The 18,895-nt window shown below is 30.0% G+C and overlaps 1 protein-coding gene across 11 annotated transcripts in view; it reads left to right on the top strand.

Annotated features, from left to right (window-relative positions):
- LOC136989821 (cyclic AMP-dependent transcription factor ATF-1-like) overlaps nucleotides 1-18,895 on the top strand; it is a 34,644-nt gene that overhangs the window by 11,142 nt on the left and 4,607 nt on the right. For 10 of the 11 annotated variants that reach the window (XM_067288097.1, XM_067288105.1, XM_067288100.1 and 7 more), the window contains exons 2-4: nucleotides 1,323-1,514; nucleotides 4,319-4,495; nucleotides 16,287-16,379. In XM_067288097.1, coding sequence (XP_067144198.1) covers nucleotides 1,323-1,514; nucleotides 4,319-4,495; nucleotides 16,287-16,379 — 462 coding nt within the window. The remainder of the gene's footprint in view (nucleotides 1-1,322; nucleotides 1,515-4,318; nucleotides 4,496-16,286; nucleotides 16,380-18,895) is intronic. The other variant, XM_067288106.1, reaches the window with a different exon arrangement.

Here is an 18,895-nt window from a genome sequence, read left to right as displayed (position 1 = left end):
AGTGAATTTTAGTCTGTTAATCATTTATGGATCAAAAAGCCTAATCATCCATTTGAAGTGATATTGGCCTGGTTATGATAGAGCATATGCCCACTCTTAAGAGTCTGCAACTGTTCTGTCCTGTGTATCTCTGAAAGACCTATCACATTTATTTTCCAGATCAGTAAGCTTATCATTGTTAAGGAATGATCTACTGTTATAGGTTCGTGATGAATATAATGTTTATTTATATTCACGAGTGGTTTTGGTGCATTACCTCACCACACTGGACCTATGCAAGTTGCTGAGGGCTACTTGTCTGCAATTGCTTATTTGCTACTTAGATTGATCTTATTCCCAGCCAACCATCATTACTGATAGTTGTTTTTCTGTCTACAACTGGGGATATGTTCAATAGCATGCAGCTTTACCTAAGGATTAACAATCTTAAACAAAATAAACTAAGAAATAAATAATAAATAGAATTTGATTAATTTATTTAAGTGTTTAGTTATCAGTGAATTGCTGTAAATTATTAAAAATCATTGAAAAATTATTAATTTAAAACTCACTTTATGATGTAATATTTCAAAGAATTGACAATGCATGTTAAATTGCATATGATAAAATTTAACAAGCATTAAGTTGATCAGTAGGAATAGTCACAATATAATTTACAAGTGTTGAAAATGTCATTATCAGGAGAAACAACAGTGAATTAGCATGACTGAAAAATTAATGTGCTCCAATAAAAAGTTTATGAACTTTAATTTGTACTTTTTTTTTTTCAATAGACTGTTAATTTGTCTTACTTGATTACTTATATGGTATTCTAAATAATTCCTAAAGATTTTGATTCTTATTTTAAAATTTTTGTTTAGATTTTAATTTGGTCTTTTTATATGCAATGTACTTTCATTGAATATAAATTTTAAAATTTATTTTAGTTTGAATACTTTCAAATCTGAACATTTACCCTTAAAGTTGGTTATATTTTTACTTTTTAGTTAACATACTAGTATGAATATTCTACTTATAATGCCAATTAAATTCAAGGTTTTAGAATAATTTTCCTTTTTATGTACATATCCAATTTGAGAGCAAAACTTAAAGATTAGTTTAATCCCTCTTCAGGCTTCAGTGTCCAAGGTTGTTGTCTCTCTCTAGGAGAGACATAAAGGCAAATTAAGTGAATTGTTTTAATTCTGGTCTCTGATTATTGCAGATAATTAAGAAAGATGTGATAAAGGTCACTAGTCTCACTATTGGAATAAGAAACTTTTACTCATTATTATATCATTTTCATTTTAATAATTTACTAAAAAACATTTATATTTTTTCAGCATATGGAAAGATTGTCAGAAAATCAAAACAGCGGATCATCATTAACTTCACAAAATAATGATAAAACTCCAGCATCGTCTGCAACAGTTGTTGTTACACCAGGAAATGGTCAGACAGAGATAAGAACATCATCTGCAACAGGAAGAACAAATGGAACTGTACTCTTCACTTCTCCTACAAACATTAAACATGTGAGTAACTTAAGAGTTTTTCAATTAAATATAGTAGTGTTCAAAATATACAATATTTTAAAAAATGTATTAAATTTTTTAACAGAAATATTTAGCTAATAAGCTGGGAATTGTTGAGATTTAACAAAACCAAAAATTCAGGATAATAGAAATAAAAAGCCATATTTATGAGAAAGTAAATACTTTTATAAATAAAAATTTTATACTGGCTTATCAAATTTATTTATTTATTATTATTATTATTAACTATTAACAAAAATCAGGAAGAGGGTTGATAAAAAGTCAAGGAATCCTTGATGGGGTTGAGAGTCAAAAAGATTTGGAAATGCCTGCATTAGATAGATAGAAATTTTAGATATTAAAAATGAATAATATCACAAAGTTATAACTATGCAAACTGGAATTAGGTTTGAGAAAAAATGACAGTTTTATTATTATTTTTTATACTATAAGAATGAAGAAAAATTTAATATAAAGGCATTAAGCCTTCATATTAATTATATGTATTATTAATGTTAATTATTATATTAGTATATATAATTGAAATTTTCCGAATAGGCAATATACAATTCATCCATATTTTTTGAATTTAAATTTTGATTCTGTATAAAAGTTTTCAAGTTACTCAGAACTGATTTTCAGTAGAATTTTACTGAATATTTAAATGATCTATATACAGTTAGACTATAATAGTCTAACTGTAAAAGTGAGCTTCATTAGTCAATTTAGAGTAGATATTCTTGAAGATCAGTCTTGAGTGATTTGAAAATGTTTTGAGGACATAATTTTTGATTGTAAACTATCATAAAAGTATATTCTAATTAGTTTAGTTACTTGTATTGAGAATTACTTTGGGAATTTAAGTATTCTTGATTACAGTAGCTGCAAAACTATTATTATTTGTCAAAAAACATAAACACCTGAAAAACAATTGTGTTTAAATAATTTATTATTGAATACATCCATAAAGATTATATTTTTGATAAGTATTGGCTGGATAACCATATAGTAAAAATTCTCCTGCTACGCAGTATGAATTTTGGTTTTAATTCAGTCTGGATTGTTGTTACTTTAATTTCATTGCTGGTAAAACCCACTATCATTCACTTCAATTTTGCCTACATAATAAACAAAATTGAATTTAGTCATATTCGTTGTAAGCACGTGAGAAAATTCACTCAGTTCATTTCAAATATTCAGTGACAAGTAAAATTAGATTGCTAAAATCTATCATATCTAATTCTCTATTTCTAATCCAAGTTCCTATTGAAAAATTGCCAAACACAAATTTCTTATTTTCTTGTTTTCAAAATTTTAGTTTTTAAATATAGTTTTATGTATGGTTAATGAAGAATAAATACTATATAAATTGAGCTCTGTAATCTAAAATACATCTGATCCAATGTTTTTTTTCAAGTATGACAGATTTTTAAAATTAGTTTTAGATAGCTATTACCCAAAATCTATTATTTTAAATAATATAAATATATTAAAGACTGTATTTATTTATATTTTTTGCTTAGAAATGGATAGATATATTATTGAAAATATTATATATACTTACAGATAATTATTGAAAATATTATATTATAATACATGAAAATATTAAATTTTATACTTTGCAATGCTTTAATGAAACATTTGAGTATTGATTTATAAAACTTGAACTGTTTCAATAAGGTAACTTGAAAACAGTTTTATTTTTCATTAATATCAACTATTATTATATAATATATAACATGCAATTATTATATTTTATCTGGTAATCAAATAAAAGTTCTAGAAAAAAATCCTACATAATATCTTTACTACACCTACTTAAATTAATAATGATAGTTTTATAAAATTTTTTTAAAATAATCTATATGTGGTGCCATCTGTTAACTTTTAAATATTCTTTTTTGAAAAATATAGAAATTTTTCATAATTCAACAAAATTACTTCTCATAAGCCTTTATTATTATTTAAATTTTATATCATACTATAATTGAAAATTATTGGACTTTCTTAGTCTTTTAACATCCTGTTTGAGTGCAAGAAAAGTCATACAAGAACCTTTGCCAGCATTTTTGTAAAAGCATATTGACCTATAGTTTTCTTAGAATGTTTATTATTCTAATAAAACTAAGATTTTCTTAAAGTTTTTGACAGTATACAATTATATTTCATTCAAAATAAAAGTAAAATAGTACAGAGATAATAAATTCAAACTTTGATAATGAAATAAACACAGCAGTTTTGAGTGGTTTTAAAACTCTATATTACAGTGGGTGATTGGTTAACGAACATAATCCATTCCAAGATTTTGTTTGCTATCCGAATTGTTTGTTAACCTGATTATCGATTTACCATAGGTTTTTATGGAAATTTGATTAATTCGTTCTGGAGACCTCAAAAAATATAAATAAACGTAGTAAGAAAGTATATATTTTTTATGTAATAATAAAAATATATATATACACAGTCTTGGTGTTTCCGTTCTGTCCACCAGGTTTTTTGAGTCTTAAATGGATCAGACTTTCATTTAACAAACTTCAAAAATTTTTAAAAAATGTTTGAAGTTATAAGATATGTACTATGTCATTTTAATTTTAATTTCATATGTTTAATATTTAAAAATACAATATTAAATGCACTTTTTAAAAAATTTTTTAAAATGGCATTTGATAAACTAAAAAATTGTATTGTATGTCTTGTGTTGGCTGCTGGTTATTTTATACAGTATTAAAAGTGATAATTTATACTTGTTAATCAGTTTAAGTGTATTTTAAAAAAGTATGTTTATTTCTTGTGCTGTACTGAAGGTGGTATCATCATCATCACCCACAACTCAGGCAATAGCAGTACCTCAGACTGGTGGGTCTGTGTCCATAGTACACGTTGCCATACCTAGTCAACCAGTACAGTCGGTCATACAGCCTAGTCCTAACCAGCACTCGGTCATACAGGCACCCAGTGGTACCACCGTACAATCCGTACAGGTATGATACAACTGATTATGTATTTGTGGTATGGGTACTTTTTTCTATATAAATTTATTACCATAATTTCCTGCATATTACCCGAGGTAGCAAATACTTTATCCTCTAATGTTATTGTTATTGAAGATGTGCCACTTAACCAATTTGCAGTTTAAAAGGCATGGTCTCAGACATTCCATCCCTCTTAACATTTTAATGTTGTTAAGGGGTAGATGTAAAAATCAAAATATCATTATTTAATACTTTTAAATTCGTTTCAAAATTAAAATGTTTTATTATTAGTTTTATATTTGAAATATTTTTATAATTACTTTTATTTTAATTTAAAAGTAAATACTATTTTTCAAGATAATTTTGCATGCTTATAATTTAAATATTGTTGTTTGATTTGTATCAGATGTTCCATTTTTCAAACATTTTTATATATATATAAGCTGATATTGGTCTAAGATCAGTGCCAGCTCTCTAGATACAATGAAATTGTATGGCTGCACAGGGTGCTGAGATAAAATGGGTGCAAAATTTATGTTATTTATGCATTGATTATCAAGTTTGGGGCATGACAAAATTACTTGCATGGTGTACAGATAAAACTAAAGTCAGTACTGTCTAAAACAGGCTGAAAACATTTTTTTATATATTAATAAACTTTGGCATCCAGAGAAAACAGTTTTATTTCTAACTGGTAAAAATATGCTGCCTATTCAGGATTCATTCAATTTGAAGATATTAAATAATAATGTATATGAATGTTACTTTAATTGATATTAAACAGAAATTTGAACTCTACAGTTTAAAAAAGTAACTAAATACTAATCACATTACACCTTACATACTTTCCAGCACTAGTTTTATTAAAACAAACATTTTCAACCCAACCTCAAAATACAAAGAACTGAGTTCTAAATTAACTAGATAAATCAAAACAGAATGATATCATCTTTAGTTTTGATTTTATTAATAAAATGGTAGAGTGTAGTATTGTTGTATATAAACAAAATGAAACATTATATGGTTAAGTGAATATTATAGTTTTAAATATATATGAGGGTTATTTTTTTTCAACCTCCCCTAATGCATGAAAAAAATTGGAAGCATGTGAGACAGGGACAGGGTGTACACCTAGTGAGTAGTATATTCCTTCACCACTTAGCATTGTGCCAAGCTATTTTATACATTTGCTATGCTGCAGTAAGCACGTAAACATGATGTCGCCAATCCAATCTCCTGCCAACTGTGAAGTACAAACAGTAATTTAATTTCCATAAGCTGAGTGGAGGTGAAACTCATCGAAGGATGTGTAATCTGTATCGTGAGAACCTCATGAGCTACGGATGCATGCGTGAATGATGCAGGAAATTCAAACAAGGATGTGACAACATTCATAATGAGAGCAGTCAAGGAAGGAAGTGTGTGATGACCAACAATTTGGTGGATAGAGTGGATCAATTTGGTGCAAGAAAGGTGTTGGTTCACAATTTCTGAGCTCAGTGAGAAATTTCCTCAAATTTCAAGGTCCACGCTGTATACCATTGACTGAGTGTTAAAGGTTGGCTGAATGGCCTGGTGGCAACGTTCTTTGACATGGGTATACAAAAGCCGGTGTCACGGTATGATGTCTGCCTGAATTGAGAAGGAAATTATGTGTGAAGGCTGTAACTACCTTCTACAAATAAAGTGGTTTTGTTCTTCTTTCTTGTTTTTTATTCTGGGTCGGTGGAGGTTGAAAAAAATAACGCTCGTATTTTAGACTACAAAATCCACTTTAAACCCTTGCATTTTTTATACCTATATTGTCTACTAGCATTATATTAATAATTATTGATTCAGATGGATTGATCTAGAGTAAATGTAACATTTACTCTAGATCAATCCAATATAACATTTACTCTAGTTCAAATGTGTGTGTGTGTTGTGTGTGTGTGTCTGTCTTTAGTGGCAGATAAATATGTGAGACACAAAGGATTTTGGATTTTTGAATATTTTTAATGACATTATTAGTAAGTTTTAGACAAAGAAAAAGCTGTTGGCCAAGCTCAGAGTTCAAATTAAAATTGACAAATAACCTGTAGCGAACCCATGCCCCTTACAAATTGACTTTACCCAGATAACCTGTGGGTTATTTCCAGGAAATTACGGTATTTATTTTGCTTTCTGTGAATTTAATTTATGATTAGATACATATTTTAAAACAAAAAGAACCATTTTTGTTTTAATAATATAAGTTTTAGTAATTTAAGCTTGGTATGTTTTTTCCTGTTTTCTTGGCCAAAAATTGATATCATCTCAAGTTTCTAATAGGATTAGTTGTATATCTATCCAGAAAATTATGGCTTATATATAAAGAAGTTTATAGAGGTTGGAGAAAATAATGTGAACACTTGTGTAAGAATAGTAATGTGTATCAATAGCTGGACATTTGACACTCAAAGGAAAGATCATGGCATAACATTATGCTGAACTTCTGAGTGATCAATTTTATCTCATGGTGCAAGTTTTGTTTCCAACTGTAGAAGCAATGTTCCAAGACTACAATGCATCACTCCATACTGCCAAATGTGTCCAGTTGTAGTTTGATGAAAATCAAACCACAACTGGGCACATTTGATGAAAATCAGCATAAAGTTCATTTCCTTTGCTTCCACAATCACCTGATCTCAACATCATCAAACTATTGTGGGGAATTTTGTAGGCCAAGCTGCACATCATGTTTTTCCTTCACAGACACTTGGAACTTGAAATCCATTCTTCATAAAGAATGTGGAAATATTCCTCTATCCATAATCTTTATCTCAAGTTAGATAAATACTGTCCTAAAAGTGAAGTGTGATCCAACCTCATATTAATAAACATTCAGTTTGATGTCACTGGTGTTCACATTATTTTGTCCAACATTTGTAGTTTTCTGGAATAGTCCAACATTTTACATAGTTTTTCATTATATATAAATGAAAGTTTATGTTTCTTGTTGCTAGAATTTTTCTTTTCTTGAACATCATCATCTCTTCAATGATCTTATCATTATTGAATGTAATGATCATGTTTACCATTATCAGTGGCAGTTTTAGGCATTTTCGGGTCTTGCATTTTTGCAGCTCAGATTTGTACAGCGATGTGATTGTCACTGACAATCACATATCTGTACAAATTCTGTACTTCAAATGATTGCTGTACTTCAAATGCAGTGTTACTAGGATTCTAGACCATTTGCCTGACGATGGTAACTTTATGCTACTGAAGGTACAGTACTGGCAGTGGCGTAGCATAGTGGGGGCGGCAGGGGCGGCCCGCCCCAGGCGGCACTTATAGGGGGTGGCAAAATTTTACAATAAATAATAATATCTTGTAAAATACCTAAATAAGGGGGCGGCAAAATTTTTCTCCGCCCTGGGCGGCTGACACCCACGCTACGCCACTGAGTACTGGTGAACATTCTCATTTGTAAAGTTTATTTTGGTAACGCCACAACATTTAATAAGTATAATTACTATATTCTAGACCTTATACAGTACAATATAAAGCATTGTGTGATACTGGCTTTAAATTATATAAACTTATGTAAAAGGACCTTTATGCAACATCCTAGGCAAACATGAACTTGTAATGTAAAATTACCACTTTATCTAATATGTTATGCAATAATAACAAGGAGATTGTTGAAGAAGGGTGAAATTATGACTCCAAGAGTTACTAGAAATTGTAGCAACAAGTAGTATTTTTGATCAATAAGAAACTGGGAAAAGGAGACTACGTGGAAAAATAGAGTTCTTCCTGTAACAATTTTGATGCACTTTTGGCCAAGCAAAATAAGGAGTAAAACAAATCAAGTAGCCTCCTATATTATATAAAATAATGAATACTTTAAAGCTTTTACAAATTTTCAGAAATTCAAAGCATTGATTGTTTACTTTATTTATTTGGTACATAAACTAATAATAATTTTACATAGTTTTATATATGCAATATGAATAAAACAATAGATATAAATAATATTCCAGATAAGATTTTTTTTATGTAAAATTTTTATAAACATTTTACGGTCAATATTTTGTATTTATTTCAAAAATATTTCAGTATTTCAGTCACTCATTTCTAGGATATGTAACAAGATAGTTATCAAATTGTATTTTTAGAGATTTTTACAATCTCGTTACTGATATCATACTTCTATATGATACATAATGAATTACCTTGGCTCTGCTTAATTTGAAGTGGCCACATTTCTTTCTTGTTCTAATCGCACAAAAGAGAAAGTAGTGGCCAGATTTCTGTACTATCATTGAGCTATTTCTTCAGTATCCTTATGGCTTTACAACATAATTGTGGAATTTCTTTATTTTTTAATTTTAATAAAATATAGATTAATACATATACACCCAATTCTGTTTTTACATAGATTTTTTTACAAATCATTATTTCTAGATTGTTAAATCAAAATTTTCTTTTTACATGATTTGATATGTTTCAATAAATTTACATTTTAAACATCTCCATTCAGTTTTAAAGAAAAAGTATTCATAGTTCATTTTCTGGAAAAATTCTCATTTTTGAACAAAAATTTTTAGAATTTGCATTTAAGTCTGCTTAACACACCCAAGTAAATTTTAAGTTTTGGAGATGTCCATAAATGGCCTCCACACTGGAAAGGGGAGGAGGTTATGACAGATCGGATGAAGGGGTATGAACTTCAATGGACGTTCATTTCATTTCATTAAATTTTGTACAGTTTATGCATTTTATTATTCATAAAGTGATAAAGGTTTTCAGGGGGGTTGAGTTTTGTTGGATGTCTAAAGAATGGAGGAGATTACAGAAACTTGGATTAACTGGGACAATGAAGGAAGATGGAGTAAAAATTTCAAGAAAAATGAAGATGTAATTTATGGACAACTTTTTGATGGTTTTTATGATTTATTTGAATGCGTAGCAACAGTCAGTTCTTTATTCTGACTTTATTCCACATTGAAATGGCCAGAAAAAAATTAAATTCAAAGTTTGATGGTTTTTTGTATGACTGAGTTTCTTCTGATTTCTTTCCATACAAGACCTACCAGTGGTTGAGTAAATGTTACTATCAAATGCTGGTAGTTGGTCCTGGGTTTGTGCAACCAATGGGCTGGTTACATGGAGTTTTCCAGGTTTTCTTTGTGTGTGTAATATCTAAATAGAAGTTCAAATTTCCCATAGAAAGTTGTTTCAGAGGCACCTCTTTCTTGGCAGAAGTCCATCTGTTGCATTGCCTTAACCAATCAATTCAATCCTTTCAATACAGAATAGTTTCTATATTCCATTTGGTGTTAAAAGCTAGAGGCATTTTGATGTTTAATTAAAATAGTCAAGTAAAATAAATTAAGATAAAATTTGTGCAAATAATATAAATTTTTAAAATTTTGAGAATAAATAAGTTACTAAAAAACTTACTTTAAGCCTGTTGCTGGTGTGCTTCACTTAAAAAACCGTTACGAATGTTTTCGAACTATTAAGTTCTTCCTCAGGTAACTGACGACCGTTAATCGAATGCAATTCGAATAAAATCCTACTGGAATACGATTCCGAATTCTATCGCTTGGATCGGTGACGTCACACTGGTAACAGGCTTAAAGTAAGTTTTTTAGTTCAATCCGGTGTAGTAGCATACAATCCTAATAAATAAGTTACAATGGCCTTTCCTTTGATTTATTAACAAAAATTAAAATACTTTGTTTAAACATATTCTGTTATATAATTGGTTTATTGTATTATTTTTACTGGTTTTTAAGGTCTGGAACCAATTTTCCATTTTCTGTACAGATCATATCTTTGGTTCCTGAAAAATCCATGTAAAGATGTATCTACTGCATAAAAACACAATTGGATGTATTGTAGTGATTTAAAATACAATAAGAAAATGATTATAAATTTATTACTGATATATTATTTAAAATATTTTCAAATAGCATCAAAAGAAATAAATTATGGTACTGAAATTTAGTCTAATGTATTCAGTCAGATCTTATGTTCACAGGATCTGTATTCATAAATTTTCATTTCTACAGTAGCAGTTGCAAAATTTATACCTATTCTATTTGAAGCTTTGTAAAATTTGTGATGATTTATTATTTCCATAGGTTCTCTGGATTCTTTTCTACCTGAACCTGTTGCCTTTTTCTTTGCCGCCCTGATTAATGAGAAATAACATGTTATCTCTCATTAATCAGGATGGCAAATAAAAAGTGTTTCTCAATTGCCAGTCTGCAAAAAAATTTCACTGATCCACAGAACAATATTTGATTGTACTGATTCTGGTGCAGTTGATTATGGATGACATTTCAATCGTAATATTAGTTACTATATGTACTCTGTTACATTTAGTAGCTAACATTAGATAAGTATATACTGTGTAAACATAATAAATAAGCATAATTCATACTCATATATAATTACTGGTCCATGTAAAATTATGGATAATTTTACTGGTCTGCGATATGGACAAGTTAGGATAATTTTACCAGTCTGCGATGATAAAAAGGTTGAGAAACACTGATTTACACAAACTTGTCAAAATATTTTAGATGAAATGACATCAATTTGATGCTATATTTTGACATAGATATAGAACTGAAGCATATTATATGACTTGTCAGTAATTTCTAAATTACATTTTGCCAATTGATGATCCAAATATAAAATGACCTGATTAATTTCCAAACAGTTATTGACAGTCACAAATTGTATTTAGTTTATCCTTGGCAGTAACCTGTCTTAATATAATCTTTTCTCTTCTTCACAACAAAAGGATTATGTCAAAGCAATGCATTGTCAGGTTGCATGGATTGTTTACTTCTATACAAAATTGAAAATAAAATAAAATATTATCAACTTTACTAAAACACCATATTCTTTTATTTATTTTTGCATAATTTAATAAATTTATCCAATATAATTAAATTTTAATATTACAGATATATCATTGTATATTGTTACTTTGTAAGGGATGTGCAATATCTCGGGCTCCATTTCACATGTCATTCATTAGTGATGGATTTATTTCAAGAGCAGTGGATATGTTCAAATATGGTGAAGTTCCTGTACATTCAACAACCAGTCAGCAAGCTACATTTGAATCATGAGGCAATGATGACGTGTGTTGCAAACAAATATTTCATTCAACATATTGTTCAGTTTTATAAATCAATTGGATGCAGAAGTTTTAAAATAACAGCAGCATACTTTGTAAATGAGAGAAGGTCTAAAATCAATAGAGAAGATAATCACAAGATTTATGGAACAAGGTTATGCAAACTATAAGAAGCTACCTGGCCCAGTACCTGTGAAATCAAAAGACAAAATGTTGAGCAGAGTTGAAAAGGAGTTCCAGAAGAATCTGAACACATCTGTTTCATCCATAGCCCAGAAAGAACTCAGCTAAATCTGGTCTCAATTACATAAAAATGCTTGAGTTGAATATTAAGGGACATGTAGCAGTGAATATGTCAAAGTATTTTGGTGACCTGGACACCTGGGTCAAAAAAGGCCTCAGAAAAATCTATGGAAAATGCTTGTTATTGATGACAAAACATGTGTACTTACAATCCCTCAGATATACCTGGGAGGAAATATTTTCATAGCAGAGATCCAGAGGATGTGGATTACCACAGCAAATTCAAGGACAAAGCTAAATATCCAAAAAGACACTTACAAGGGGGAACCCGGGAGGTTGTTATCAACAATTTTATATCGATTTTGTTTTCAACACTGCTTCACATAAAAACATGTAGTTAATTAACAATTAACTTTATTCACTCTTGGATACAACTGACTAGGGTGACGACTACACAAGAACTCTCTCAGACAAATGAAAAGTATGTAGTAATTGACTTGACACTCAGATCAAGTTGTAACAGATTAGTTACAACAACCGGTTTTGACAACATTTTGTGGATGTGTAGTATTTACTCATACTTAAACTCTACCAAAGCTGCAGGACCCACTATTCAGGCCTTTTTGAGAAAATCACAATTAAAGTTTTCTAGAACTATTAATACCTATGCAGAATTCATGTATTAATGGTATGGCGTGACTGGGTTAAATGCATTCTTGAAGACCATATTCAAGTTTGAATCCCAAATGAGAGGATTAAATTATAAATGTAAAACAAAAAATTTATTGTTATTAAATTTATGTACAGTTTTTAGTCATCAAAAATTTATTTTTTTTTATTTTTGATTATTCCATATTTAGAAAATACATATAACATTATAATCACATTTTGTATTGTTTAATGTAATGTAGGTTCTTATATTATACATATCAATACATTTATATTACATTTCATATATAAGGATAGGAAGATATTGTAATAAGCAACTAAACAGCATCCATACTCTTTTCAGCAAAAAATATATTATATATACTGTGTATAATATATTAGTAAGTAGATAGGCCTAATCTAATCAGGAAAGAAAACTAGATGAAGATTATGCTTTCTGCCTGGACTGTTCAGTTTTTCCGGAGAGGTCAGGGCATCGCTAGAGTGTATCAGGTGAGTCCCTTTGATATAGAAAGGGAAGCAACCAAAGTTGACAGCTAGGATTCTCTCTTTTCATTCACCAGTGACCCCAATGAGGGACAGTATAAATAAAACTATAAGCATGTTAGACAAATTTTTATAGAAGACATTTTTGCTTAAACTGTATTTGGTTTGTGAGATATGGATATTCCTATGGCATCAACGAGCACTAGTGCACTGCAGTTATCTCCTTAAAACCAATAGAGAAATAGCCAATCATGAAGATGCTATTAAAATACACTCTCTAAATCACCAGTTGGGCACACCAGTTTTTGTGACATGTTAAAATATGCATTGCTTGCATCTTAAATTCACACAAAAGAAATATTTTCAAAAGCCTTAATAAAGTTTGTTTTCCACCCTCTGTTATTAAAATAAAATGAAGTAGCAATGATTGCATGTATGGTATACTGAACCATTAGGTTTTAACTGTTTTTATGATAAATACCACCCAAAATGTTGTCATATTCTTATGAAACAGTAATTGTAAGCATTTATTTCATGTATATTTTTTTTTGTGCCAAAAATTTTGAATTCTTGAAAAATTATTTTTGAATTTGCTGATATTTTATAAAGAATAATAAATTTAAAATTCAATAATTACAAACGGCATAAAAATTGTACATAACAAATTTAATAACAATAAGATTAAATTAAATGTAAAAAAAAAATTATCTTGTTTGGGATTCACACACACATATTAACACTCTTCATGCAACACCTTAACTGATTAGGCCATGCCATGAACACATGAATGGCACTTCTACATGGTATTAATAGTTCTAGAAAAACTAATCGTGGGTCCTGTGGCTTTGGTAGAGTTTTAAGTACGAGTAAATACTACACAGCCACAAAATTTCATCAAAATCAATTACGACAACCTCCTGGGTTCCTTTTGTTAGTGTGGCAAGCTATGGATGTAAATGGAAACACTTCACAACCATACTTTGCAGAGGGACTAAGAATGCTGATACATACCTGAACAAATGTATCAAAAAGGGATTAAACCTGTTTATAACCAAACATCAAAAAAAATCAAGGAAATCTTGTTCTGGCTGGACTTGGCATCATTATGCCAAAAAAGGGACATATTACCTTTTTCCATAAATCTTAATTTTCTCTCAAAGAAGGACAATGCTCCCAATGTACAGTACCACCCAAATTTCCCTATTCCACAATATTTGGAATAGGGTGATTTGGGCTCTCTCCAAAGCCAGGTATCAAGGACAATCTAATCCACCTGAAACTTTCTGCATTGAAAAGAAGAATTTGGGGGCAAATTAATAGAGAGGTCACCCATGAGTCTAGAAAAGTAGTTATGGACAGCACCTGGAAATGCTGCAACAAAAGGCCTACAGTGGAGTCATAGTGAACATAAACATTAATAAAATAAAATAATCAACCATTCCAACTTCAGCAAAAATTCTTTATTTTCAGCAAAAATTCTTCAGCAAAAATTCTTTTATTCGCCAATATTAAGAACGCTGCAAAGTACCACACCCAGATCTTGGAATTAGCGGACTTGATATGTCACACATCTTTCTTTGGCTTTGAGGACAAAACTTATATACAGGGGCGAGGAGTACCGATGGGTAGCCCTATGTCTTATATACTCTGCGAATTCGTACTCTGCAAGCTAGAAAGCAGTATTCTCCCGATAGTAGGGGATGATATTTTATTATACGTGAGATACGTGGATGACATCTTTATCGTGTGGAAGGACAATCGCAACATCAAAAAGTTTATAGATTTAATGAATCAAAACCCCTATGGTTTAACTCTAGAGATGGATCAGCAAAGTTATAACAGTGTTAATTTCTTGGATCTCACTATAACGTGTAGGAGGGGAAATCCGCACGAATGTCTATCGGAATCCGACATCAGACCCAATCGTTATCCCTAAGAACTCCGCAGACCCTGGGCATATCAAGATGGCAGTATTTCACTCGTGGATACAGAGAGCACACACACACTGCACCGATGTTTTAGATACAATTAAAGAGCTACAATACATCCGAACAACGGCTTTGCAACATGGCTACAGAACAGAAAAAATAGATGCTCTCATCAAGAAAGACCATAACCGAACACGTGGGAGGAGTAGAAACCAACCAAGAGAAAAAGTGATCCTTGATTACATTCCTTTTCTTAAGCCGTTAGTTAAAAGGATTTCCAGGAGTAGGAATTTGCAGGTTATTTATTGACGTAATCCGACCATATACAAGCTTTTAAGGAATGATAAGATGAAGTATGAGCGTAACTCACTAACAGGAATTTATTCGATACAATTAAGAGATCATAGGTTCGATTCTAAATTAGTATATATAGGGGCAACTTTGAGAAATTTAAAAAAGAGGATTAATGAACACAAGCGATCGGTGGAAAAATCAGTTGATAGTACCGTCCTGGCCAGTTATGCTAAGCAGCAAGGCATCACGGTCTTTTGGGACCAAGCCTCTATCATCAGGTCTACTAGATCGAGACACGCAATAAAGTTTTTCGAAAAATTGGAAATCCACAGAGCGCAGAGAAGTACGCAATGCATTAATTATAGGGACGCTGATGGGCTTTCCACAGCTTGGAAATCTTTGTGCGATGATTTGGGCTAAACATAGAAGTACGATAATCTTTAATGACGGATGAAGGCAATTGTAAAGAAATACTGTGATAATCCGTGATTGGTTTAAACCGCATGTTGGTTTTTTGTTTCGTTTTTATTTTTTGTTTTATTTTTATTTTATTTTTGTTTATGAAATATTGGCATAATTTTGTAAATTACGATAATCCTGTTTATTTTATTTTTATTTTTTATGTATTTATTTATTTATTGTAATCGTACCGTTAATTTACGTAATATTTGTTTCGAATTTCATATTTAATTTAAAGATGTAACTGAAGATGGACGCTTAATGCGTTTGAAAACGTTCTTAGGATTAAAGAATTTTTGCTGAAGTTGGAATGGTTGATTATTTTATTTTATATTGTCTCTTCAGTAAGGAAATATAGTTTTATTTATAAACATTAATACATAATAGAGAGAAACTGTAATTTATGTAATAGCCATGTTTCATAAATACAGTTTTAATACTTTTGAAAATTCTGTGTTATTTGTAATGGAGCCAAAGCTATTGGACATTCTTTATTGCACAATGATTTTTTTAATTATTTATATTAAATATAAATTCAGTGTTAAAAATATTGCAAAAGTTTTAAGAATTATTTTATTTTTAATTAAAATTTTAGTTATCAAAGAATGTCATACTTTTGAACAAAATTGGAGGACAAGGATCTGTAATTCAAAGTACAGAAGGAGAAAATAATGTACATCCTGTTCAAGTAAGATTTTTAAAAATTTTATCAATATTGAGGTTCATAAACTAATTTTTATATAGTGCATTTAAAATGTAATGAAAAGGTTTCAGAATAATAAAAGACATATTTTTTCTTTTTCATCTATGTCTGGAGTTTGGAATTTTTTTTTTTTTTTTTTTTTTTTGGTCCTTCCTCTCAAAACTCTAAGCTTAAACAGTAACCTGCAACAATGGCAAGCATATGAACCTGCTGCTTTGGGGATTCGAGTTTGAATCTGTGATTAGCTCTTAAATTTTTACAAATGAATTGATCCATACATGTTGGGTCTTGTGGGCCTGGCCAAATCCATTACAGGCACATAAAATGACAGTCTAACTGCCCACAGGCTAGAAAGAATTAAAATTTAAAAAATAGCTCTTAAAGATTTGTTTTGAATTTAGTATATTTCAAATTATGTCAAATTTGAAATATACTAAATTTGTCAAATTATAAAATGTTTAGCTTATTAAGATTCAATAATAAGGATTGACAAAAATTCAATTTTTACTAATTTAAAAATCATAAACAAGAATGCAATTTTATAGAAGTTTTACAAATAATTTTTTAATGAACAGATGAATATTTGATAAAATGTCAAAACTTGAATTTAATTATTGATAACTGAATTGTTAATGTCAAACTTTAAAATATCTGCATTCACAACACTCAGAATTAAATACTTCCTAAAGATTTATTTTGGTAAAACTTCAAACTGAACTTGAAAGTAATACAGTTTGTTTGGAATGTTCCCAGAATGACTTTTTTAATTGTGCTATTTGTTGGGCAATGCATGAATTTCTCAGTAAGCAATTTTTGTTCATTTACTTAATCCTAGTGAGTAGTGCAAATTTTTTTATCTTTGTGTGAGAAATAGAGCTTTAAGCTGCAGTTATGCTGTATTTCAAATGCAAAAAACTATCAGAACTCTCTGAATTAATGAAAAGAACTCACAGAGATGAATGGTTATTAAAGCCAATTTGTATTAATAATACAAATCTTGCTGTAATGGTTAACATTTGTTGGATGATGTTCATCCATAAGCAACACCAATGAAAATTTGTGTCTGAAGAATACTGTAAGCAGTCTCTGGAATCTGTTCTACAACAAGTTATAGATTGTTTGCTCAAAATAACCCAACACATTCAACCAAATTTTCATCAAAGCAGAGAATGGTTCCCCTTCATTACAACATGTTGGTGCACATTTCAATGATTGTAACCTGATTTTTAGCCAAACAACAGATGACAACAATCTTAGATCCAGAAAATATGTGGGATAAATCACAGGAGATATTTTCCCAAACTCAAAAAGTTCTCACAAGGATTATATAGATCCAACACCATCAATGACTTTTGTTTCTGTTTTTGTGTGTAAGTACTACAATATAGATCTGCTGTTTTAATAGACCATGTCAAACACTGATTTATTAATTTTGTGCAGTATTAATATAGTACAACAATAAAATACAATTTTTTTTTGTTGTGGAACTCTAAATCTATTTGTACCATTAATACCATTTTAATTCAACTGGGAGGGAGGGAAACGTATATTTTGTTAGCTAAAAAATTTCCTCTCCACAGACTGAAACATGTTTGGATTAGCAGGACTCTACTGTATATTATTACAAAAAATATTTTATTATTGACAGTAAAAAAAATTATATATAAACAAAATAAAAATAAATTCAATGCGATTTTTGACATTGCCTTTCTTTTTAATAATAATGTCAATATCTGCTTTTATGATACTAGTCTTAATTCTAAGAATGTTACTTAAATGGAAATCACTCAACTTTCAGCAGTTTTGATGTTTTTAATGCAAAAAAAGAATTGTTCACAACATGTACTACCCCCATGCATAACAGTTTTCAACATAAAACAATTTTCTGACACCAATTATGTCATTATGGCATCAAAGTGTATCCGGTGAAACCGGAGAATAATTTTTACAACATACTTTACCAAAATAAGTGAAAATATATTTTAAAAAATTTAGGGTGCAGTGGGCTGCATAAAAAATATAAGTGGGCTGCAGGTTGGACATCCCTGGTATAGTTGCACAAGACACTAAGGGAAAATGGTGCAAAATTTCACTATTTATACATTTATTAGGATGCTGGATGCCAAAACTTCTTGCACAGAGTGCAGATAAGACTAAAGACATGAGGTTTTCTCAACAGAAGTGTGAATGCAAAGATAGCCATTTTTGCATTCACACTTCTGTTTCTGGGATTAAGCATCCTGTTGTCTTTAGTGTATTGCAAGCAGAATTTATACAAGTGCTTTCCCTGAATAAATCAATGATGACATAACCAGTGTCCCTACCACATGTCATAAGCGTGCCATCTAGCAATCACTATCCTGATCAAATGGCATTGTCCCAAATAACTGAAACAGATTCTAATTAATTTGTGATTTGCCTTTAATCTTTTAAGATTTGTGCCAAATAAATGGATGCCTCTATGGAATTTAATATATATCTAATATTGAAATAATTTAGAA

The sequence above is a fragment of the Centruroides vittatus genome, unplaced genomic scaffold (assembly GCF_030686945.1).
Source record: "Centruroides vittatus isolate TY-2023 unplaced genomic scaffold, ASM3068694v2 scaffold_769, whole genome shotgun sequence".
In the NCBI taxonomy this organism is placed as follows: Eukaryota; Metazoa; Arthropoda; class Arachnida; order Scorpiones; family Buthidae; genus Centruroides; species Centruroides vittatus.
This window is presented reverse-complemented; position numbering and strand designations above follow the sequence as displayed.